The sequence below is a fragment of the Ambystoma mexicanum genome, chromosome 2q (genome assembly GCF_040938575.1).
Source record: "Ambystoma mexicanum isolate Mex_15411 chromosome 2q, UKY_AmexF1_1, whole genome shotgun sequence".
Taxonomy (NCBI): domain Eukaryota; kingdom Metazoa; phylum Chordata; class Amphibia; order Caudata; family Ambystomatidae; genus Ambystoma; species Ambystoma mexicanum.
Window position 1 is genome coordinate 1,297,119,909 of NC_090924.1, and position 24,847 is coordinate 1,297,144,755.

A 24,847-nucleotide genomic window follows, 5' to 3' on the forward strand; every position below is an offset into this window, starting at 1 on the left:
GTAAGCAAATCGGAAAAACCCCAGCATGCCAAGGAACAAGCATGGTTGATGATAGGACATTTAATTCTAGTGCACTAGAGGATAGATTCCTTTAGCTTTCGCTGCTGCAACCCAGGTCCATTTGGATTCAGGTTGCTGAGGTGGTCGATACAGATCATTTTTGCATTTGTAGCAGGAGGGCTCGTGATCAGTCTGCATAAAAGCCAGAGTTAGAATTTGGAAGGGCATTGCGGTTGAGCTGATTGATGTGGGTTAACTTTGCTCGGTGGAGGAGGTAGAATTGCTTCAAGACGCAGCCCTTTAAGATAAAGTGATTGTCTTTCTTTCCAAACTAAGTGTTTTACTATTTGTGAATGAATTCTGATTTCTGTGATGTCCTGTTGAGCTGGAATCGGATATCTCACAGAATGAATATCAGAAGAGTTCATATGTTTGAGTGATAGAATAGAGTTGAAGACTGCTAGTAACGTGGAGCGGTTGGGATATGGATCTGAATGCAGTCTGTCAAGCATTGTAATTCAAATTGTCTCCTCATTAAGAATGGTTGGATCTGGGTTGTAAGTGCCCTGCCGGATTTCATCAGGTATTATATCAGGGGACATTTGAGATGGTAAAGTATAGGGAGGAGCATTTATTGTACAATCATAGGTGTTTGTGGCAGCATTAGGACCCCTTATGAACTCTGATGTAGTGAGTGCTGTGTTCAAAGGTACATTGAATGCAATAGTTGGTAGAGCAATCTTTGGAAGAATATACTCCTTTGGTATGGGCGCTCTATCAAGTAACTTGTTGCGATTTTGGTCTAATGTTTGGAACATGACAGGGTCAACATCTAGATTGACAATAAAGATTGGAAGCATGACACAACAGTCTTGGGGAGCATCATGCAAGCTGTGATAAACACCTTCAAGAATTGTATTATTGCTGTGTGAATACACAGACCTATTCATGAGTCTGTCATGGGTCGTGTTTTGACAGGTAGGATCGACATTCTCAATAGCTGTTACGCTCACCTGACTCCAACGGAGGCGCTGGCCTGGTTCGCGCTGCTGTGACCTCTTCTAAGGTGATGTGCAGGGTCCGGAAGACGGACTGGACCGGGTCCCCAAATCTGGCTTGTCTGGCTCGCAGAAGTATCCTTCTGTAGGCGAAAATAGGGGATTAACTGTCTGCGGGGTAATGCAATCTGCCTCCCACTTTCCCCTCTCACCCTCCTTGAAACCCTTCTGTGATTTCTCGTAGCGTCTCACCTTAGGGTCTGGAAGGAGGAGCTCTCCATCCTGTTTCTGATGCAGGGGCGCGTTGGTATCCAGTTACTTCACTGGATTTTCAGATTGGTGAGAACCAAACTTGCTTGGCTTCCAGGTAAGTTTTTTGATAAGAGGTTCCCCTTGTGTCCATGCATTAATGTACTAATGCTAGTGTCTTTTTTCCCCATAGGGGCCGGGGTACGGAATGCCGGGGAACAGGCACCGACCCGAGATGAGAGGTGAAATCCTTGTAGAAATCAGGTAAGTCTTTAATGAGCGTTTTTTGGTAATGTCTTTTCATTCTCTCATTAACGCTGATGTCTCTTTTTCCCCTTAGGGGCCGGGGTGCGCAAATGACAGGATGCGGCGCGGACCCGAAATGAAGAGGGAATGAATCAACAGGTAAGTCTTAACATGGAGATTTAGCTTTCCTTATTCCCTTCTCTCTCTCACCTTTTGTTCTGGTCTTTTTCTCCCTAGGCGCTGGGGCGTGACTGCGAATCCGGATGATAGCTGCTGAACATGGAGGCGCCCTGTAAAGGTGAGTGGAATGCGGCGCTGCAGCGATCGACGCAATGAGCTTTTAAATTAAAGTCTTCCTTTTCAGGATTGTCGGCGAGATGTCTCCGGGATGCGGATTTAGCAGGTAAGGACTTTTCCTTCTTCTGTTCTCTTTTTCTCTTCCTTTGCAGGTGATCCAGGATGCTGGCAGGCGTGGCAGAAGTCAGGATGCAGGAGCAGACACGGTGAGCGTCCAGCTGCTAGATGCAGAACAACGCGAAGCACGTGTGGCTGTTCGGGTGGGGTTTAAATAGCGTTAGAAGAGGTTCCAGGTATGTATCCTTCCCCGACCACGCCCGGATGGTAAATTAGTCCCACAGGTAAAGTAGTTCCTTTCAGGTTTCAAGGAGGCTGGGATCCTGCAGCATGGTCTGCATCAGGTAAGTGCACCCAAGAATTCCCATAATGAGCCTGGCGCCTATGGCGCCAGGACTGATGTCTTTTATGAGCATGGCGCCATAGGTGCCAGGACACTGTCCAAAGGGCCCCTATATGGGGTTGCTGGGTCCTTCCTTGGGGACTGGATGTCTGCTTTCGGGGACGCCGGGCTTGAACCGGCTCCCCGGGAGCGGGCATCATGACAATAGCATTCAAAGCAAGATCAGACTGTTAAACATTATTAGTACCCGGCGAGGGCGCAATCGGAATGAAATGCCATCCCCGCTCCGAACCTCCCCACGGATGAGAGGCTGCCTTTGCCCCCCGCCGGGGATTCGGGTGTTTTTTTTTTATTCTCTTCCTCCCCCCCCCCCAACTTACCTTCTTGTTCCTGCGTCCCCGGCGGGGGACGAAGGAAGCCTCCAGCCGTGTGGAGACTCGGAGCATGGCCATTTTTTTCCTCCGTCCCCCTATCACCCTCCCAACCCCACCTACCTTATTTTTACCCTATTTCGGGAGCGGACGCACTGGGAACACTTGTGGTCTCAGCGCGTCTGCCATGGAAAGGGAAAACGGACTCAGTTTTTCATTTCCATGGAGGCAGGCATTTTCTTGGTCGGTTCTTCACAGCGTTTCGGGACAGAAAAAAATGCTTTTAGTGCCCCGGTCACACACATAATGCGGGCCGGGCTTTGCTCGGGGCATATACCTATGGGCCCCGAAGCATTACCTGAGTCGGTAATGCCCCCGCCGCTCGGGTCATATTGCTTAATTATGAGACTTCTTACCTTGAGAGGAGGCTATAGCCGGACCGAGAGGGATAGGGTTCTCAAGCACTTCAGCAGGTAAATTAGAAGTTTGTGAAGGAGCCGTCTGATCAACAATGCTTGCTGCGTGCTTTGGGGCGGGGGTGATGGGAGATGTTGGCTACAAACAATCTGGTCATAGATTCAGAATTTGTGTTCTTCATAGGAAGAAGTCGATTTTTTAGTTTCTCTTTGGTCTTTTTTGTGATTGGTAATAGGTACTCAGCTGGTACTCGTGCTGGGTGCTGAATTAATCTGAACTACTGGCACTGCTCTGGGCAACCTTCTACACCACTGTTTTTTTAGCCATATGCAAATCTGTCAGGAACTGCCAGCAATGGAGCAGCCTAGCCCGAACTGCTAGGCCAGGTCCACTCTGCACGGAAACACAAGCAACCCCAGACATATTTCGGCCTGGTTAGGCCAGGGGTTAGGATTAATTCCAAATCTTTCAGCCATCACCTCTTTTGTTTTGCATAAATCACCCCGAGTGGACAGGTATGCCCAGACGTGGGTCCTGAGCCTGCTACGACAAGCGACCCAAGCTGCTACTCAGTGATGATGCCCAATGAGGCCGAAACATGTCTGTGGATGCTTGTGGTCTCATGCAGAAGGGATGTGACCTAGAAGTTCGGGCTGGGCTGACCCTTTTGGGGTGGGACCAAGCCTGATTTGTATATGGTCTTTCCGCTTCTGTAATGGCTTCGGAGTGTGATGAACGAGGGTCTAGAGGGTTTCCCAGAGCAATGCCAGTGGTTAGGATTAATTCTAAACTTTCCAGTCATCACCCCTTTTGTTTTGCAGAAGGAGAGATGCAAAGGCACCACAAGGCAATAAATCAGTAATTCGAAATTCCTTAAATCATTACATATCAATAAATATAAGCAGAATTAACTGTTACTCAAATTACCAGTAGCAACCATTTAAAAAACAGAAATCGAGCCACTTCATTAATTATTCCATTGAACTCTTTCAGTGCAATTCAAATGTATAGATGCATACTAAAAAGTGGGGATTGGCATGAAGACTGCCATCCTCAGCACCGGCCACCGCTGCGCATATGAACTAAGCTGGGACACTTCCCATGACAAGCATTTTAGAAACAGTGAGGCCAGGCCTTCCCACACTAGTACCACATGAATACTGATGGATTAACTTTATGCTGGAGCAAGCTACATCACTGCCAGGATATGAAAACCCTGCCAATGTTGGCAATAAGAAAATGAGGGTTTGCCACATAAGCTCATATGAATAAATGCATACGACTCACATACAGGACTCACATGCAGTAAAACACAGCATAGCAGCTTTATGAGCCTTTGCATTATGATTCAATGATCAATTAGAAGTTAACTCTGTTATTCAAGAATACCTCTGCATGCAGTCCATCAGATGTAAATATGTGAGTAACCGTCATTTCATTCTTTGTCAGCGTTCCAGTTTTATCAGAGCAGATTACATTGCAGCAACCTTTGGAAATAAAACACAATCCGTAGGAAAATTAGCAACAGAGTGAGCACCAGAAGTAATCGACAAGTGCAGATAATTGTCCAAGTGAAATTTTAATTCAACCGATGGCATTGCTGAAATTTCCTCTTTCACAAAAAAAGCTGCCTGAATTGAAATTCGAAAATCAAAAAAAGCAAAATCTTAATTACACAAACAAAATAAGCATAGCAAAATTAAACTAATAAAATGATCAACAAATATTTGTTCTATATAAAAATAAACTTTAACACTTAATAGGTGATAAAGCCAAACTTGAAATGTTCTTAATTTAAGGAGCTTACACATGCCTTTTAAAGGATTATGAGTTACTTTTATCAAATAGTATGTAAGAGGAATATTGATAATTAAAAAGATCTATGAAGTGATAAATACATTAAAACAGTTACTAGGTCATTATTATAGAAAATAAACAACATGTATACATGCTTTAATTTTGTGTGATGTGCACTGCATGTTCTAAATGCATATACAGATATAGCAACTATTTTGTTTTCTAAAGCAAACAAGTAAAGCAAAGCTAGGAGATCATTCAGAGACAAAGGTTTTTAAATAACCAAGCCAAGATTCTTTTCCCCAGGCTTGTGTCCTGCGGGAAAATTCTTGGGGGAAAATTATTTAAATGTTCAACAGAATTACCATTACTGAAATTTTTTGTACAAGACCTTGTTTACCATCCCATTTTACGGCAGTGGGAAACGGACTCAACCAAACATTTGTCAATAGCGACATGGACTATGTTTTGTAATCCATTCCAGATATTTGTCACATGTGCGATCCACACTCTCAAGCTGACCACAGAGGACGCATGAGCATGACCCTCTCATCTTGGTTGGCACTAAGGGCCCACTTTGAATACATCCCACATTCACTTTATTCCAGTTAACCACTTAAATGTGGCCTCTGGACCAATGCATGAGCCCAGAGGCGAATGTTGTAGCAGTGTTACTGCATCAGACTGCGGTAATCAGCGGATACCAGAATATCACTGCTGCAGCACGCTGCCAGCTCCTGCAGTCCTCAACACCGTGCCCGGGTTCCTGCGATCACTGCGCTCCTGCCAGTCCATCATTCTATCGCCGTAAAACGCCAGCTCACGCGTACCATGGTGCTAATCACAAGCACCTGTGGCTGGCTTCAAGTATTTGCTTGCCCATCCACTTGGTACGTGACATGCATGCCCAGCGCCGGCCGAGAATTGAAGTCCTGTGTCAGAGTTGGAGCTTCCCAATGCTCCAAATCACTCCGACACAGGCAGACCTGAAATATTCATCATGACCAGCACATTTCTTATGGGTACGCACTGTAAATCAAGTTTTATTTTTTACCTCTCTCTTCCTTGACATTATCAGAACACATACGAATGCCATCTACATGCTGTCCTTGTCATATTTACTATATGGGTCTAAATAAAATGTCCTACCAGTAGCGTTCTTTCAATGGATTCTCTTAGCCCAGATTCCTCATGTTAATTATCTTTTAGCACAAGCTGTTCCCAAATTCTATGTCAAGAACGGCGGCTCGGATTACGCTTCTCTTCCATATTTACTGTTCAGCAGCAAAGCATAACCAATAAAACATGAAACACAAAACTCAATAAACAACTACAATAACCATGGTAGTCTTTGTAGTTCTGTTCTTATTGGTCCTCAAACTGACCATGTGATACTTTTAACCAATTATAGTCTTTCTTGTCCATAAATCACCCCGTCCTTCTCCTATTCCTCCTCTTTCTTTGCTGCTCGGCAGCGAGTTAAGTGCCCTTTTGTTCATTACTTGTGTGAATGTGTTTTATATGATAGTGTTTTATTAGGCACACTAGCACACACACACACACACACTATTAGGAGTGTTTGGCGAAGCATATCCGCATCAGTTTTTGAGTACTTGAAGTTGCGGTTGCGACGGGGCTGTTGCACCAGCGACCGCAACGCCAAAGAACAGACACAGAGGGCACTGCAGTCACGGTAGGGAGAGCGCGACGGGACCGCGTAGTTCCGGCACTCTCTCTCCCCATTCCAGACTGTTAGAGGAGTGTTCAGTCACAGTATGCTAAGACAGGTTTGAGATCCATATTTTACGAATCTTTTCCAGGACAACCAAAATTATACCCGGTTAGATGCTTAACAGCATATGAGGACATGACAAGGGAAGTAAGACCCCCAGGAGTATCTCAATTACTGATAGCAATTTGTAAACCCTTCAAGGCCATAACTCCGGCTACCATAGCCAAATGGCTTAGATGGGTAATGGAACAAGCAGGCATTGATGTAGTAAAATATGGCGCTCACTCAGCTAGAGGCGCGATGGCTACCAAGGCTTCCAACATAGGTGCCAGAGTAGAGGACATTATGAGGTCGGCAGATTGGTTGAATGAATCTACTTTTAAAACTTTCTATTTTAAACCAACGGAAGGGAAGGTGTGGCATCGTTAGTGGTGAGTAAGATTTGAACAAGCATTATCCGAGCCTCCGGTCTTGACATAGAATTCAGATTTTCAACACCTTCATTCCGGAAAGTCCTAATTCTATTAAAGACATGGGGGTGAAGGATTATCCCACCCTATCAATCGGAATAATGTTATGTAAAAGTACTGTAAGGTTTTACATGTTTTTCTATAACTACTGAAATGGTGCATGATGAATACAATAAGAAGGTACAGTTTTTTGAAATGCACAAAAGGATAATATTGATAAATTGTGGTTGGATTTACGATTGTCCCACCCTCTTTCGGTTTACAGTCACCATATTACTTTAGGTTTCTATAGGTACAGTGGCGGACAACAAACAATCCGGAAATTGAACTCTTATCGGCATGGAACTGACAGAATTACAAAAGTTCACTGGACGCACCCTCAGCTGGACAAACAAAGAGGAGGAATAGTAGAAGGACAGGGTGATTTTTGGACAAGGAACACTACGATTGGTTAAAAGTATCACATGGTCAGTTTGAGGACCAATAAGTATAGAACTACAAAGACTCGAAAACCATGGTTATTGGGGTTGTTTATTGAGTTTTGTGCTCCATGTTTTATTGGTTATACTTTGCTGCTGAACAGTAAATATGCAAGAAAAGCATAATCCTTCGCCTCCGTGTCTTTAATAGAATTATGACTTTCTGGAACGAATGTGTTGAAAATCTGAATTTTCTCTCTAGGGGGCATAATGTAGCCTGATAACAGTTACCACCGACAATAAGGCTCTCCACTCTGTACATGACGTTGCCTCAGTGTAAATGGAGCACGCAATGTCACTACCTCAGTTGGCCCTTTTCTGTCCAGTGGGAAAGCCTCAGTCACAGCCCTCCTGATCCAGGTATGTGAGGACACGGAAAATGGTAATCTCTGCAAAACGGCACAGCTGTATCCATATAGAACTCAATTCCCTCTTTGGGTACAACTGTGTAGGCTTTCCTCCTGCTTGGAAAGATTACTTCAGGCATATGGTTGGGGAAGGGAAAAACGGCAAGTCTAGCTGTGAGCCCCGTCCTCTTTCCTCCCAAGCACTTAGATGCTCTGCCCAGTCAGACTCTTCGGCCCCACTGGACTTCCTGGAATAAGTAGAGATTGGTGCCGCATGTCTCACCAAAGGAGGAAGGGCTTGTCGCAGGCACAACATTTCCCAGCGTTCCCTGACTCAAGCAATGCTAGGCAGCCATCTTAAGCAGGGCACCTTGTCTAGCCCAAACGTAACCTAATTTGGAAGCCATTTTGGGGTGGGATCAAATGTAAACCTGTTCCCTGCCTTGTATGCTCGCTTTACAAATGAAGTTTACTGCATCCATAACAGCTTTTTTCTTGTCCTTTTATTTGATGGCATTTTTGATCCTTGAACTCTCTTTGGGACTGTCTAAGCTTATTATGTTGGAATTGCTATTTTGGTGAAACTTGGATCATGGACCTTTGACCTCCAGTTGTAACTAAATTGATTATTTTCCTCCATAAATACAGACTACGGCTTTCTTCTCCAGAACTAATATACTTTCCTCATGCAGTTGCATTTGAGGACATTCTGAACTCTGCACTCCTTGGTGTGTTTGCGTGCAGTCGGTCCTACAGATCTTGTGGCCCTTGGTCCCTGCACAGAGCCAGTGTGTCGTTGGTTTCTCAGACTCTGGGACCTCCATCCTCTGGCAGCCATAGTGTTGCTAGGAGCTTTCCCTCCCTGTGGACGTCATTCAGAGGCTCAAGCCCAGCATCTAAACTCAGCATCACTGGCTAAATCTAGCATCACTGCACTACTAGTCTACCATGGATAAAGCCCTTAGGTAAGGCAAACAAAGGTTCAAGAAGAGTGGAGAGTATATCATTTGTTAAATTCTATTCTATTCTGCGCTGCAGCCTTGGGATCTGCAATCCCTCAAACAGTCTATGGGGCCCTATTTGTGGAGCATACAACGTTCTACTCCTCTGGATAACCAATCGTGAATGCAGCTGCCAACCTGGCCTATTGCTGATCTATGGACTCCGATGGCAACCTCGCATGCCAAGTTGAAAGGGGAGCTTGATATCCTTAAGGCATAGGTCAATCCATTTAAAAAAGAGACCTATGGGTACGTAAAGGACCATGCCTCTGCATAAGCATTAAGCCGTAATCACAAAAGTTAGATTGCAATGTACCCTGTCCGACTGAGACCCCGTCTTCTGATTCCAATTGGCCACCAGGTGGAGCTGTAGGCGCCTCATCTTGAGGCAGACATGCGGTTAGGGAGAATTATCTGTTTAGGATGAATTTCCTAACCTAGTGAGTCCCCCAGCAGCTTTGCTGGATTTTTGGGGTTTATTTTTTTCTCCTGCCAAGAGTGAGACTCTTTTACCTTCACTCTTGGGCATGATTTGAGTGTGTTTCTTTGACTCTAGATGTGTTTAATGAGCCATGGGGTCTTTTACTCCATAGGGCTTCATGTGTTTTTGTGACGTGTGTTACACAGCACCCTCAGTGCAGTAACACAGGGGTGTCATAATGACCCCCCAGTATAGACTCCATACCCTGGGACTGACTACTGTCTCCCAGGGCATGTAAAGTCACCATTGACTTTACTAGTCTCAAATTCTGAACAGAACCAGTACAAACCATCATATTATGGACGTACTGGCTGGGGCAATTCGATTGCCCCGGGGTCTGTTAGTCGAGGGGGCACGTCTCCGTCCCCCCTGATCGATTTATGGCTGGTGGCAGTGGATACTACTTTTTATATTCAACCGCGAATATATCCCTATGGGATTTCCCATTGTTCGAAGCTACCAACTTCAATTATTTAATTCCTATAGCCTTGAACATACCGCTGGTTTATTTATTTAATATTAATTCTCCGGTTGGTATTTTTTGCCAGAACTCAGTTCTAAAATGGCGTTTGTGTTCGCTTCTGTGACTCCAACCCAAGTTGAGCTCTTAGTTCCACTTTTTGGTGGGCTTCTCCACAGAAGCCCTCCAAAGTGGTGCCACTCTGTCTGGGGTACTCAGGAGGGGTGGAGGGGGATTTAGGCACCCTGGGCTGAGTTGCCTAGGCAACTCAAGTCGCACTCCGTCCTGATTGGCCCAAGTGGTGAGCCGGCTGGCTCACCACTTAGCATGTTTGAGTGACAGCTAGGCTGAGTGAATGGGGGTTTTCTGCATAAAAGCAGGGCTTTGGGGACTGGAACTTCAGAAGTCGCCACAGGACCTGAGAATCCGGCGAGGGAGAAGCTGAGCCGACCTGCTTCGACGACACCACCGGTGGAGCCCTGCTGAACCGTCTCACCACTTTTCCCAACGACAGGAGATCTCCAGCCCGGAGAGTCTTCTTCCTTCGACTGGTGGGGATAACCAGTCTGCTACCTTTTTCGCTTCCTGGAGCATCTCGAGGCCGCCTTGCCTGTGCCAAGCACCCCGGCAACCGGGATACAACGTTTTACCACTACCGCGAATCAAAGGGTAGTACCTTTAACCGGAAAACTCTGCGGCTGGTTTCTTCCCTGGCAGTGCAACAACCTTTATCTTTCCTCCACGTCGAGATCTTCTCTTCCTCTGGACTACGCCGCGACTTTTATCCACTGCCTGGAACAGCTGCCCCCGCTGGAGGATCCTTTCCACATAAGGTACCGTGTTCCGCCTGGCTTCCCTTGCAACCGACTGTACGGGGTAGATTTAGCCCCCGGCTTTCGACCCTGGGTTAGCCTGGGACACCCTGGCTAAACTTTTCTGAACCTAACTAAAACCTTTCTGGACTCTTTTTAAGCCTGTTGTCATTGTGTGATCTTGGGTGCATTTGTGCCCTGCTCTCTCCAAGAGTGGGTCCGGCCGATGGACTTTGGCTCACAAGTAACTTTTGACTTTCCTGCCTTGCTTAAGAGTTTCTAAGTATTAGTGTGGTGTATTTTCCTACATTCTGCCTTTTTCCCTCCCTTTTTTGTTAACTTATTGGAGTGCCATCTATAGTTAAGCGCTCACCTCTGTCTGGAAATAAGTGGTGTTAACTAAGACTTGTCTGATAAGGAATAATGAATGTATATATCATAATAGTAACTGTGTTTAGAGTGATTTACAATAATAGCGCTGGAGTGTTTCAATAAGTGTGTTTTTAAATAAATAATTATATACCTTGATACCAAAGCTCTGGTCAGTGTTTGCTTGTGCTATTGTATCTGAGTGCCTATTGTGTATACTTTGCATACTGCCCAACTCTTCTTGAGAGAAGTCTGACTGCTCAGCCACTGCTACCAGGTAAATCTGGGTGGCACAGACTGCTACCAAGTGGGTTTACTGCCAACACCTGTAGTCCTAAATCTTTTGCAGTGGTCCCCAAGGGAACTGCACAGGTTTCTGCCTAACGCATGCTGAACAGTGAGCATGCAGGAGGCCATCAGCTCCAGAAGGTGCTGGAACCAACATGCTGAGGTGGTCGAATTGGCTAGGAAGTGTTCTATCACAATGCAAAGGGAGAGGAGCCTCTCGGGCAAGGGGAGCACCCGCTGAATTGACATATTCCAATGCACTCCTAGGAAAATCAGATCCTCGGAGGGGCACAGCTGTGACTTGCTCTGGTTTAGGGAGAACCCCAACTGATGGAGAATATCTGCCAATCTCTGGCACGAGTGTAACACCCCTTCGGGTGAACTCGCCCTCACTAACCAGTCATCTGCACCAAGAAGAGAGCTCATAGCATCAAACAACTCGGCCCACCTCTTTAAAATCTGCAAGGAACTGGCCGATCCTGCTGAAGTCTCTACCTCTCCTGTCCCCTCCCAGGCCCTCTGCACGGCTCTGGCTTCTCAATTCATCTCTAAAACTCAGGACATCATGTCCACTCTCTCTTTCTCTAACCCACTCTCCACTACCCCCTGCTCTTCCTCTGGCCTTTCTTCAGCCACCTCTACTTCCACCTTCTCTGCCTTTCCCCTGTTCTCCCCAGACAAAGTTTCTAGACAAGTCCGATCTATGAAAGTCTCGTCAAAACAGGTCACCCCTGTTCCTTTCTTAAGAAACCCTCTACTGACCCATCCTGCCCAGCTAACTATCGCCCAATCTCCATCACTCCTTTCCTGGGCAAACTCCTGTAAAAGCTGGCCATCTCCCAGCTTAATCTTCACACTGAATTGGTTGGTTGTCCCAATGACCATCAGTCTGGCTTCAGAGCTGCCAGAAGCACGGAAACTGCTCTCCTGAAAATCCCTGAAGACCTGCTCTCCAACCTTGATTCCAACACCCCGTGTCCATATCTTAATTGATCTCTCTTCTGCCTTTGACACAGTCAACCTGGCTTGGCTGACTTCTTTCCTTTCCGATTGACCCTCCCAGGTCAAACTTGGGTCCTTCCTCTCCTCCATCGCTATCTCTACCTGTGGTGTTCCTCAGGGGATTAACCTCTCTCCCTGGCTGTTCAACCAATACCTGCCACTTCTTGCCCACCGCATTGCCGCTCTCTGCCCCAACTTTCAGTGCTATGCGGATGACACTCAGCTCCTCTTCAGGCTCCCTTTACCCACCTCTTCTCCCGCTCTCATCTCTGACTGTCTGCTATCCAGGAGTGGTGTGCCGTCAATGATCTCTGCCTTAATGCCAGTAAGACTGAGATTCTCGTAAACGGCACACCTGCTCCCTCCTTTCCTGTCACTCTCTGGCGGCCTCTCTTGGTCCTGTTCCTTCTCCCACCTGTGAGGCTAAAAACCTCAGAGTCATCTTCGAATCCACACACTCCTTTCCTCACACCTCTGACATCTCTAAGGAGTCACACTGCCAGCCGCACCTCCTCAGAGGTATTCTTCCTTTCCTCTCCTTCCCACAGAAGCTCACTGTCTCCAGAGCTCTCGTTCTCTCTAGGCTGGACTATTGCAACAGCCTCTTTATAATTCTGCCTGCCTCTACTCTCTGCCCTCTGCAACCCATCCAAAGCAGGACTGCAAGACTTCTCATTGGCCTCAAGCCAGGGGATCGTATCACTCCAGGACTGAAATCTCTACACTGGCTCCCAGTGGCTGTGAGAATTAAATTCAAAACCCTCTGCATTGTCCACAAGGTTTTCTGGGGCCTGGGGCCTCAATACCTTCAACTCACTCTGCCTAAATATCTTCCTTCACGAGCCCTTCGCTCATCTGCCTCCAACTCCCTCAGGGCCGGTCGCTTCTCCAAGCAACGAGTTGGTGGTAGATCTCTTTCTTCAGGTGGGGCCTCTCTCTGGAACAGCCTCCTTGACTCTCTAAAACTTGGAGACCCCCCCTCTGGTTCCGGAAGCACCTCAAGACCTTCCCTCTTTGCTTCTGCTTTCTCTCCTCCTCTCCCCTGCAGTTCTCCTGGCTGAAACTGAAATTGCATTGGTCACCTGGCTACACTTTGCCCTCAGGCCCAGGTCTCATCCCTGCCAGTTGCACACCGGCACCACCCCCCTGGCAACCCTATGCATTCAGAGGGCTGTTTCTGTATCCCTACAGCGCCCTACCAAGCACTTAGCACCACTAAGCTGCACTACTTATTTTTGTATTTATTGGATTTTAGGTATTTTATTGTTATCCTATGTATTGCACTGCCCCCTCCCCTTTCCCCCCTCGCACTTTTCCCTTTTCCCCCGTTCCCTAGACTTGCGCAATCTCAATGTCACTTGGCCTATTAAGATTGTTGTCTCCATCTTCCCTCCGTTTCCCCCTCCCTTGCCTCGTCACGCCTTGAAACACCTGCTGTATAGGCGCGTTATAAATGCCATATCATAACCAGATAAGGATATAGGTGATGGCCCTCCAAGCAGAGGAGACCCGCCATTGCATTCATCAGCTTTTTGAAGACACAAGGGGCCGAGTTCAGGAGAAAAGGTAGCACCTTGCACTGAAAGTGGGATGACCTAATCGTGACCAGCAGAAACTTCGATGCTGCTGGTAGATGGGCATAAAGGTACACATCCTTGAAGTCTAAGGAACATATCCAGTCTCCTGTACACAAACACTGCTATGTGCACAAGAGTGATCTTCTTGAAGCATTCTAGCGGTAAAGACAGGTCCAGGACAATCCTCAGGCCAGCCCGTTCGTTCTTGGTTATAGCAAAAATCCTGGAGTTAAAACGGGAGTCCCTTTCTGAGCGAGGAACTGGTTCTACCGCCTGAATCTCTAAGTGCCAAAGGATGTCCTGTAAAAGAGCCAGGGATCCGATGTAACGAAGAGGAGGAGAGGAAGGTAGAGGAAAAGGAAGAGGAATACTGAAGCCTGTCAATACTATGGATAGGATGCACAGGATCTTGAAAAGATGCTTCCAGCAGTCCTGGAAAAGAGCCAGTCGGCACCACACTGGACAGCTGTGTTCCCTGTCCTTGAAGGTCACCGTTTCTTGGAATCGGAGGTGGGGGCAGACTAGGGCAGATGAGGGGGGAGCGGAAAAATCAGTGCAAAGTCCTCTGCTGCTTCCTCTTGTTGTCCCTAGGCGCCCTGTCAGACCTCCGCGTACCGCAGTCCCGAAACCCCTTGAAGCCAGTGAAAGCGCAGTGTTTGAATTTGGTCCTGCCCCAAGATTGAGGGAAGGACTTCTGCCCTGGCTTTGTCAGTATAGCCAGGGACTTGGCGGTTTCAGTGGAGGTTTTCTTCTTTGTCAACTCGTCATCGGTGGACAAATGGAGGAGGTCCACGCCCTTGAAGGGCAGATCTAGGATCCGCTCTTGCACGTCAGATGAAAACTTGGTGGCATGCATCCACGTCATCCTTCTCATCTCGACACCCAGGCACAGCCCTCTGCTGGCTGTGTCGATTTGGGAGACCAAATACTCCATGAGGTCCTGAGCTATGGCCCAGGCATCCGCCAGACTGGCCTTGAACGAGACTTGCCTCTCTAAAGGGAGATCGAGCAGAAATTCTTGAGCTCCCGCCACAGCTTCTGGTTAGCCGCAGCCCAGAGGGCGCTGGCTTGCCGCAGATGCAGTCCTGAAATGGCATAACAGTGTTTGCCCAAAGACTCCAGGACCATGTCCTCATTGGAAAGACAACTTGAGGTGGCTCCCGTGGAGGAAGACAACAAAGATGATGGTTTAGAATATAGTGAGGCTACAGCCACCACTGAAGAATGCAACTGCATGTGGGAGGTCAGGAGAAATGGCTCCCCCGTCTGTCAGCCTAAACCTGCTGTCCAACTTCCTGTTCACCTGGGCGTAGGACCTGGGCTTCTGCCAGAACAGTCTCGCCACCTGAAGGACATCGGTTGTGGCCCAAAACCTTGGCTAGCACCCAAAACTCCTGTGGGGCTTACTCAACCCCCAAGAACTCTGCCAGGCCCTGAAGGCAGTCATGAAAGGCCTTAACGAATGCTGAGGGATCATTGTCCTGGGTGTCATCACCCCCCCCCTTTTTTACAGACCAAGGGGAGGCCGTGGGAGACAGGTGCTGGCGGGGTCCTCCCTAGGTCTGGAGTCGAAAACTGGTCTAACGGGTACGGCCTGGACCAGGGGAGGGACCAGCACTAGAAGCGGTAGCGCTGGATGAAAAGGCAGAGGACCCAGGGGAGGAGGTTGGCGAGGCACCAGCTGCATGATCACCTCCTTCACTATATCCTTCAAGAGCCCTGTCATCTGAGGAGAACACATGAGGAGGAGGACCACCTCAAAGTGCTCCTCGCTAGCCACCAGATCCCTAGGGGCCAGGTCCTCCGAGGTACTGGGTCTCCACTCCTGGTCGAAGAGATCAGGCGCCTGAGGCATGTAGCCGTAAGCCAGCGATGGGTAGATGTACCCCTGAGGAGACCAGATGCCTGTACCGTAAGTCTGCTGCCGCTTCTGGAAGGAAGAGGACTGGAATCTTCCTGTAAAGTCCATTCAATGGGCAAGAACACAGGTGGACCCCCGAGTTGGATCCAAAATGGCTCCCGGCCTGGCAGGCTCCGCCACATGCCTCGCCACCATTTTGAAGCTTTGCACCAAGACCTGGGCCGGTGGGAGTGAAGGTCCTGAGCCACGAGAGCCCTCAGACATGGAAGTATACAGCTTGGGTCTTGCACCGGAAGTAGAAGCGTCAAACTCAGAGATTGCTCTGGTAGGCACTGAGCCATCAGCGGGCTAGCTTGTACCCGATACGCCTGACTCACAACCTCGGAGCGAGCGCTGGTAGGCTGTGCCGGTAGTCGTTCAGGATCGTGCCGAGGGCTGACTCTTGGAGGTGGCACAAGACAATCCCTTGCCCCTTGTGGTAGAAGAAGAGGATGAACTTGATCGCCCTTCCGAGGGCAGCCCGATAGGGCCCGTGAGCTCCTCAGCTTGGGAGCCAGTAGCCTTCGAGGCCTTGGGCCTGGCAGAACCTTAATCCGAGGAATCCTTGCCTGTGGGAACCCCCGGGAATGGAGTCCCCGCAGTGAGGAGCCATGCTGAACAGAGGGCCTACCTTAGTACGAGTATTTTAATCAAATAAGCGGGCGCAATTTGAATGATGCCCTTGTAAAAATTATCCAGATGGCCAACCTTGTCTTGACGAGAGGTCCTGGAGACGAAGTACTTAAGGTGCACAGGTGGAGAAGTGTGGAATATCTCCTGCCACTGCGACAACCGATTCTTCAATGCCCTGTGACCGAGAGCGCTGCAAGCCGCACACCTGACCCAGCAGGGAGGCAAGGCACCGAAGGGAGGTTAAATGAGATTTAACAACAAAAACGGGGAGCAAGCAGAACGTTAAGAGCTCTACGCTGACTGCCAGGTCCGACACTGTCCATGCAGAAAAAGGAACTGAGGTGAGGCGCCAGAGGGTGGGGCGTCGGTGGGGCGTTCTCAATACCCTGATTGTTGACATACCATTTGTTAGGCCCAAAAGGGACTGTGGGTCTATATTGGCAAACCCTGCAGCAACTACGTTTTTGGATAAAGCATTAGAGCAATATTGTATATGGTTGCGCAAAAGAGTAGCAGTCCCCCAACCCTTGGTCATCTGAGGGTTAAGTTGTTTTCCTTTGCTGTCTATTACTCTAAGTTGCTAGCAATATTGCAAAAACACAAAACTGGGTAAAGCATGGCAGATTATCTGAAATCGAGGGATGAAGATATTGTTGCCCTTTTTGCTCCAAGAGGGAGTACATTGAATGCCTTTAGAAGCACTAATTTAACAACAAAAACCCTAACGCAGAAATTTGTGCAACTAGAAAGATTGTCAAGACGAGAAATTTATACATTCTGGGAATTGACAACGATGCAGCAATATCTCAAATAGAATAAAATACCTAGAGGTTTAAGATTATTAATATGCCCCAGATTTACTAATAAGGAGGATGAGGATATAGCCAGTAAATGGGAGGAAAACCTTAATCAAGGGTCGAAAGCGATGAGTTACTTATTGAACATGCCATGAGAGAACATAAACGTGCAATTGATGCCATAGAGATTGTCGAACAAGAGATTGTGCAGTGGGAAGCAAATCCAGCAACCAAAGAAAAAAACAATGAATGAGATACTTAGAATACATCAAGATGAAGTCAAGTTGCACAAAACGATGATGATAAAGACTAGAGATGATACAGTCTATTCTTTTCAGAATAAATATGATGGCCCAGCGAAGCCCCATTAAAAAACCAGTACAGCAGAATCTTCTCCTGCCAGCTCTGATCCAGAAAATGATCCGGAAGCCAACACAAAAGATGCAGACTTCCCCAAGAGTAAATGTTTTTAGGCCAGCTTTTAAGAATCAAAAAGGGCAACTTCAAAGCTGCCACCATCAGCAAAAAAGTAGGTTTTCAAATGCTGCTAGTCACAAATATGACAACAAATCCATTAGCAAACGTGGGAACAAGGGTGGGAAACATACCAGGAGGAGATGGGTTGGATCCTTGTCAATGGGTCACGCGAGCCTGGACCAACAGACAACAAAAAGTAAATCTTGTATTGAAAATCTCAGAGGAGGAAATGTCTCTTCGTAATAAAGCTTTGTCTTATGCACCTTCGACTGACAGTGATTGGATCAACACGCAAATTGATTTGGTTAAATTTATTAGAAAATTGAAATTCTTTTTTTTTTTTTTTTTTTTCACTCCGAAATTCAATTTTCTTTTCCATCATCTGCAAAAATAATTTGATTGTGAGCTGACAGTTAAAGATCTTTTTGTGACACAAACTCTATTTTGTTAGAAAATAATGAGGAGGTAAATGATTCACAAACTTCAAGACCTTGATATTAAACCCAAATCATTAATAAAGCAAGAATTGAAGAACAAATCTAAATTCTGCCGAGCATTCGAAGCAGAGATTGTGAGTGATCTCCTTCATAGATTAGTGGTCTAAAACATACACAATATCATTGACAACAGAAAGAGATATAGATCTAAGAATAATCTGAGTAGGAAAGAAAGAACATCGCTCAAATCATTGTAGTCAGATCACAATCTAGTAAATAAACAGGCAGATAAGGGCGGTAATGCGGTGATGAACCGTGTAGATTACACCTGTATGGGAGAAACACACCATAATCAAGTTGGTTGCTATGAAAAAATTGCTTGTGAATAGGTTAAAGGTACAGGTAAGGAGGCAGCGGATGTCAGAGAAACGGATGAGGTCTGGCCTACTGACCGATATGAAAAGCACTTTTTGAAAATACCTACGATATACTTTTTACCAAAGGTTCACAAGCACTACACCCGAATACCAGAAGGGAGGCCAACAATCAGTGGGTTAGGATGGGTGACAGAGAAATTTGCAAAGTATATTGATGCCATTTTAGTTGAAGTCCCGAAGCGCCAAGCATACCTGAGAGACACTATGCATTTATTGCAACATCTTAAAAACTTTTAATGGAACAATGAGTTCTTGTTGGTTACATTAGACGTGAAGGCTCTGTACACGTCGATTCGACAAGAGTAGGTTTTCAAAACTGTTGATCATACTTTTGCAACTAAATCAGCATCCTATCTTTTGCACCTTTTAATGATTAAGGATATGTTAAAATGTACCCTAAGGAATAACATCTTTCTATTTAATGAATCATTATATAGACAACAAAAAGGTGTGGCAATGGGGGCAAACTATGCTGCATCACAGGCAAACTTTTTATGGGTGTATTTGAAGATAAATGAATCTACTCGGATAATGTCTTCAGTCATAGAATCAACATTTTGAAAAGATTCATTGATGTGTTTCTGATTTGGCATGGAAATTGTCAGTCCAGAAAAAGTAGATGCCCCTCCATAACAGAGGCAATGTATTTTGTTGACCGTAGACCAACCGCCTCATATGTTCAGTATTAGTAATACAGACTCACAAGCCTGACTAAAGTGCGTCCATTTTGATGGAATAGAAATCGCCATTTTGTTTTTAACTTTCGCTTCTTGCCTTCTGTGTAAACAGCTTTGCTATAAGCATATTCTTTTCCACTATTACATTGTTATTCATGCATAGAGCAAGGCCGCGAGATACTTGTTGAAACATAATGCAGGCGACCCAGACAGTAACGCCAGGTCTCCTCCCTCACAAATCCTTGGAAGTAAGCAACAAGACATTTAATCATTACACAGGTGCCAGCTAGTCTCGCTCATGCGGAAGAAATGGTAGAAACGAACAATTAATGGCTTGAATTATGCTCTCCTTTGCGGCCCCCCTTCCCTGAGCCCTGGAGATCGAGTTGACCCCTAGCACACAAATAGAAACTAGAAGATAGCGAGGCCTGAAATGTGCCTCTCCCCTGCACGCAGCTTGCTTGCAAGAACAGGAGCAATGTGTTCTCTAAAACAAAGAATTGTGTCTGCAGGATCGCGAAATTGCAAACTGTTGCTAAATGAATGTCTGAAGGTGTCATACTCGTCACAATTGTCAATCGTCGAACCCAATTCAAAGGAAATACATTATGGGCGTTATTGAATATGTCACCGCTGATTGTAAGATGCTCACTTTGTATATATGTAACTGTTGTAAAATTCTTGCTCTCTTGCGTCCCTCGGGGTCTGGAGACACAAGTCGCGGGGTGAGAGACCCGGTTGGCCAACTGAGACCATTTGCTTTGAAATAAACCCTAGCTTTTGGGAATACAACCTCGTGTCTGGCGTATCAGTTTGTGTGTGGTGATTGTACCATGTTTCCATACGCGAGGGTCCCCATCAAAATGGCACCCAAATAGGGACGCTCCCCCACTTTTTCCATCGTGTACGTTGTAATATAAGGAAGGCAAGGAAAACGGCGAGGACGAGACGGTCGAGCTGGGATCAAGAGGTGTTCGGGGCGCCCCTGTGAAAGTGATGAGACTCCTTTGCAGATCTGTACACAGCAGATCCCTGATCGACGTGTCCGGCCAGAGAACAAGGAGGCGAGGGTCCCAAAAAGAGGCAGAGTAAGCCAAGATACGCAGACACGACGATTATTGGTTGCGTCAGTATACAGACGAATTACGTCTTGAAAGACGAATTGATTGATCAGGCGAGTCGTGCCCCGATTCGAAGTAACCCTGATATTGGTTGAGAGTTGATTTTGCAAAATCAAACGCCCAGCGTAATGTTGATTATACAAGAGTAAGGTTAAAACACGCCTGGGGTATTGTCCACCTGCTTAGTGGGATTTTTCCACTGCGGTAGACAATCTTTGGAAACTGGCCAGGTCGCGCCACCCGTGGGGTCGCCGGCGTATGTGAAGTATGGTGTAGGGGCGGTAATGTTTTGTGAAATTTGGCATAGGCAAACCAGACACAAAGAGGATTTACAATGGGCGAATCACGGGAGTTTTGAGGTTTCGAGGATAGATTATTTAGAAAAAGTGTTGTTGAAAAAGAAAACGTGTCCTGCAGCATTTGATGCCCTTAGACACTGGAGGAAGGAAGCTATGCTTCGTTGGAAGAGCAGAGAGAAGAATGCGCGCAGGCATAAGTCAAAAACAGAAAGAATGAAAGAAAGCGAGGAGAAGGAGTGGGATGAAAATTTGAGAAAATCAGACAGATGTGGTCAGTTGAGTATAGACAAGATATATCCACAACAAGAGTTGCATTCATCAGATAAGTTAATAAACAAAATGTTAACTGAAACAAGGCAAGAGTGCCCAAAAAGAGAGACTAAAAAGGACTGCACCAGTGTGTATTGCTCAGCCCCCTTCAGTTGCTCAGCCCCCTCCTACTGTTCAGATCCTAGCACAGGCACAGATCATACAATCAGCGCCTCCTATTAGCCAGCCAGCAGTGCTGCATCCCGCAACTCCAGCGCTGCAGCAGTCACTTCCCCTTCCCGTTGTTCCATCCGCACCTCCCTCCCAATACATGGCCTCTGTCCCATCCGCATCTCCGCCCATTGAACTTGAACTCACTGTAAGAAGAAAAGATGATGCGAGAAGAGAGGGGACGGGACAGAGTAAGTGCACTAGAGTGACCCGTAGTGCGATTAGCAAGGAGAGAAAACGGGAGTTGCAAGAACAGGCAGCAATGTATATAGACGGGAATGATGAAACGTCGACGCTGGTTTCGATGTATGATTTCAGGAGGAACAATAGGTATTGTTGGAATTTGTTGATAAGTATGTGAGAAGGTTAATACCTCCAATTCAAAACTTAATAATGACACCACAAAGTGCATGGCAAGCAAAAACGTTGAGCGAAGTATTGCATATGGCACAATATTATAAGAAAAAAGTGAATACAAAGAAAGAGAAAGAGGTAAAGGACAAGGTGAATTTGAAAACTAGGGTGTTACTTCAGCAACTGGCGGGACACAATAGAGGGGGGGGAACGCGCAAGGGAGAAGTAATTCGAACATGCATGGAGGGCCTCTGGGACTAAATCAGTGTGCGTATTATAGAGAAGAGGGTCATTGGCGAGCGCAGTGTCCACATTTACAAAATAGGAATGGGTATGGTCAGAGAAGACAGCATAGGGGACACCCAGGAACAAATGGACAGAATAGAAACAATATGCAGGAACACCAGAATAATCAAGGGAATACTCAGAATCAAAACCAAACTCAAAACCAGACCAAAATCAGAGTGAGAGAAATAAAGGAAAGGGCGGAAACATTTTTGATACACAACCCAATGCATATTATAGTAGTGACTACACATCGGATGATGTGTTGTTTCCTCAATAGGACAGCCCAAGACAGGGGTCGGAACCAATGTCTATTCCCGTGAATCAAAAAGGACCCTATGTAGAAATGAAAGTTGGGAATAGAGAGCACAGCTTTCTCGTAGACTCAGGGGCGCAAAAGTGCTCGATAGACCATTGCTTGGTTCCGGAAATACCACTGTCAGGACAAAGAAATATTTCACTAGGGTTCGCAGGTACCTCACTAATCAATCCAGTGTCCCAATCAGTACCAGTAACATTAGGTCCATTCACTGAGTATTGTCCATTTCTCTTAACAGAAAATGGTGGGGAAAATCTTTTGGGATTAAATTTATTGAAAAAACTGAGTGCAGTTATCCACTGCACTCCTGATGGAGTGTTCTTGACAATTTCGCCACAGAATGTACCAGTGTCAGAATTTTTTTCCAAACCTTTGCCGGGAGAGTTGAGTGAAGTGCCAACTTGCATATGGGCGATGAATGACAATGGTGTGGGATGCTTGAAAATAGAGCCAGTAAAAATTGTTCAAAAAGAGGGAGTAACGTTGCCACGTATTCCACAGTATAAAATTTCAATAGAGGGAGAAAAAGGATTGAAAAGTATTGTTTCAGATTTGGTAAAACTGGAGGTGATTGAAGAGATTACAGGCAGCACATGTAACAGCCCTATTCTTCCAGTGTATAAGAAAGGAGGTAATGAGATACCGTATCGTTTCATAATTGATCTGTTCGCATTAAACAAAGTGGTTGACCCTCAATTCCCATTGGTCCCAGACGTCACCACGATTTTGACAATGATACCCGCCTCGGCAGAATATTTTATTGTTATAGACTTGAAGAATGCATTCTTCAGCATTCCAGTACACAAGGATAGTAGATACTTGTTTGCCTTTACATTAGGAGGACGATCATTTACATTCATGCGCATTCCACAGGGCTATACAGAGAGCCCGAATATTTACAGCAGGGCATTGAAAGAACAGCTAGATATGCTAGAACTACCGGCAGGTTGTGTATTATTACAGTATATAGATGATCTATTGATTGCTGCTGATACAGAGGAGATCTGTAAAAGAAGTACTGTTTTGTTATTGTCACACTTAGTAGCGCATGGCCATAAAGCGAGCTTAAAGAAATTCCAATATTGTCCAAAGGAGGTGGCTTATTTGGGCTACCTACTTTCGAGAGAGGGGAGAAGACTGACACCGGAAAGGATAGAGTGTATCTCTGGTATGCCTATTCCAAAAACGCAGAAAGGAGTCAGAGCTATAATAGGCATGGCTTCCTATTGCCGGCAGTGGATTGTGAATTTTGCGTTGATTGTGAAACCAATGGTGGCATTGACAAAAAAGGATGTTGTGATGCCTTTGCAATGGAATGAAGAATGCCAGAGAGCATTTGATCTGCTCAAAACTGCATTGTGTCCCGCCCCAGTTTTGGGCACACCAAATTAAGAAAAAACATTTTCTGATTGTTTGTACATGAGAATGAAGGCTGCACGTTGGCTGTTTTGACACAGGAACAAGGTGGAATAAAGACACCATACGGCTATTTTTCTTCCGCGCTGGACCCTGTAGCGCGCGCATTACCACGTTGTTTGTGAGCTGTTGCAGCGGCTGCTGCATCAGTGAAACACACTGAGGGAATGGTGTTGGGGTACACCTTAATTTTGATGGTGTCACATGCCATAGACATTCTATTAAATAGAACGCAGACGCAACACCTCACTTCTGCTAGATTGACTAGATATGAAATTGTCCTATTCGCGCCACACATACAAATTATGAGGTGTAGCGCTTTGAATCCTGCAGAATTATTGCCACTGCCCACGGAAGAATTAGGTGAGAATGAATCACCTCCTCATGATTGTTTAATGGTCACTGAGGAAGAAATGAAAGGAAGAATTGATTTAACAGATACCCCACAAAAAGAGCCAGATGGAGAACTGTTTTGTGATGGCTCCTGTTTTAAATTACCTGATGGCACATCAACTGCTGCCTATGCTATTACGACACAAAAAAGTATTGTGGAAAGTAAAAGAATCCCCTACAACTCCGCACAAGCCGCAGAGATAATAGTGTTAACCAGAGCTTGTGAAATATCTGAACATCTGAATGTAAACATATATAGTGACAGCCAATACGCCTTTATCATGGTACATAACTTTGGCTGACTCTGTGCCGAGAGGGGTTTCTTGACATCACATGGAGCCAGAATTCAACATGGCCCTTTGATTGTACGATTACTGTCTGCACTTACGTGTCCAAATCGCCTAGCAATAGTGAAATGCGAGGCACATAAAAAAGTAACATGTAAAGTGGGAGAGGGGAAACCCATTTGCAAACAGGATTGCGAAGAAAACTGCTACTGATTTGAATACCAAAAAGTTAACAGTACAGTCAGAGGAAGTGCTCCGCATGACAGAGAACGGAATTGCTACTGTTAAAGAGATGCAGGCAGAAGCCACTGCTGACGAAATACAAGAATGGTCTGAGGGCTCTGCAGAATTAGATCTAGAAGGTTGCTGGGTGGACAAGAAAAGTACAAATTGGATGCTGCCCAAACTCCTATGTAACCGCAATGGTCACATTGGCCCACAGTCCTACACACATTTGTGCGAAGAAGATATTCGAACATTTAGCCACAGTATGGCAGAACACACACAAAGAAAAATGCAGAGAGACTGGTACAAAATTGTATTACATGCCTACAACACAATGTGGGGAAGGGGACAGTGATGCCAAGAGGTAGTTTTGGCCCTCCATCTATGCCATTTGAGGTAATCCATTTCGATTTAATAGAGATGGAGAGGTGCTAAAACTTGAAATACGTTTTAGTGGTTGTGTGCGCGTTCAGTAAGTGGGTGGAAGCATATCCATTAAAAGACTGCACCGCCATGA

The 24,847-nt window shown here is 46.0% G+C and overlaps 1 protein-coding gene across 6 annotated transcripts in view; it reads right to left on the reverse strand.

Moving 5' to 3' along the window:
• Nucleotides 1-24,847, reverse strand: part of ATP2C1 (ATPase secretory pathway Ca2+ transporting 1) — a 1,883,161-nt gene that overhangs the window by 846,643 nt on the left and 1,011,671 nt on the right. For all 6 annotated transcript variants that reach the window (XM_069648728.1, XM_069648731.1, XM_069648729.1 and 3 more), the window contains one exon: nucleotides 4,368-4,465. In XM_069648728.1, coding sequence (XP_069504829.1) covers nucleotides 4,368-4,465 — 98 coding nt within the window. The remainder of the gene's footprint in view (nucleotides 1-4,367; nucleotides 4,466-24,847) is intronic.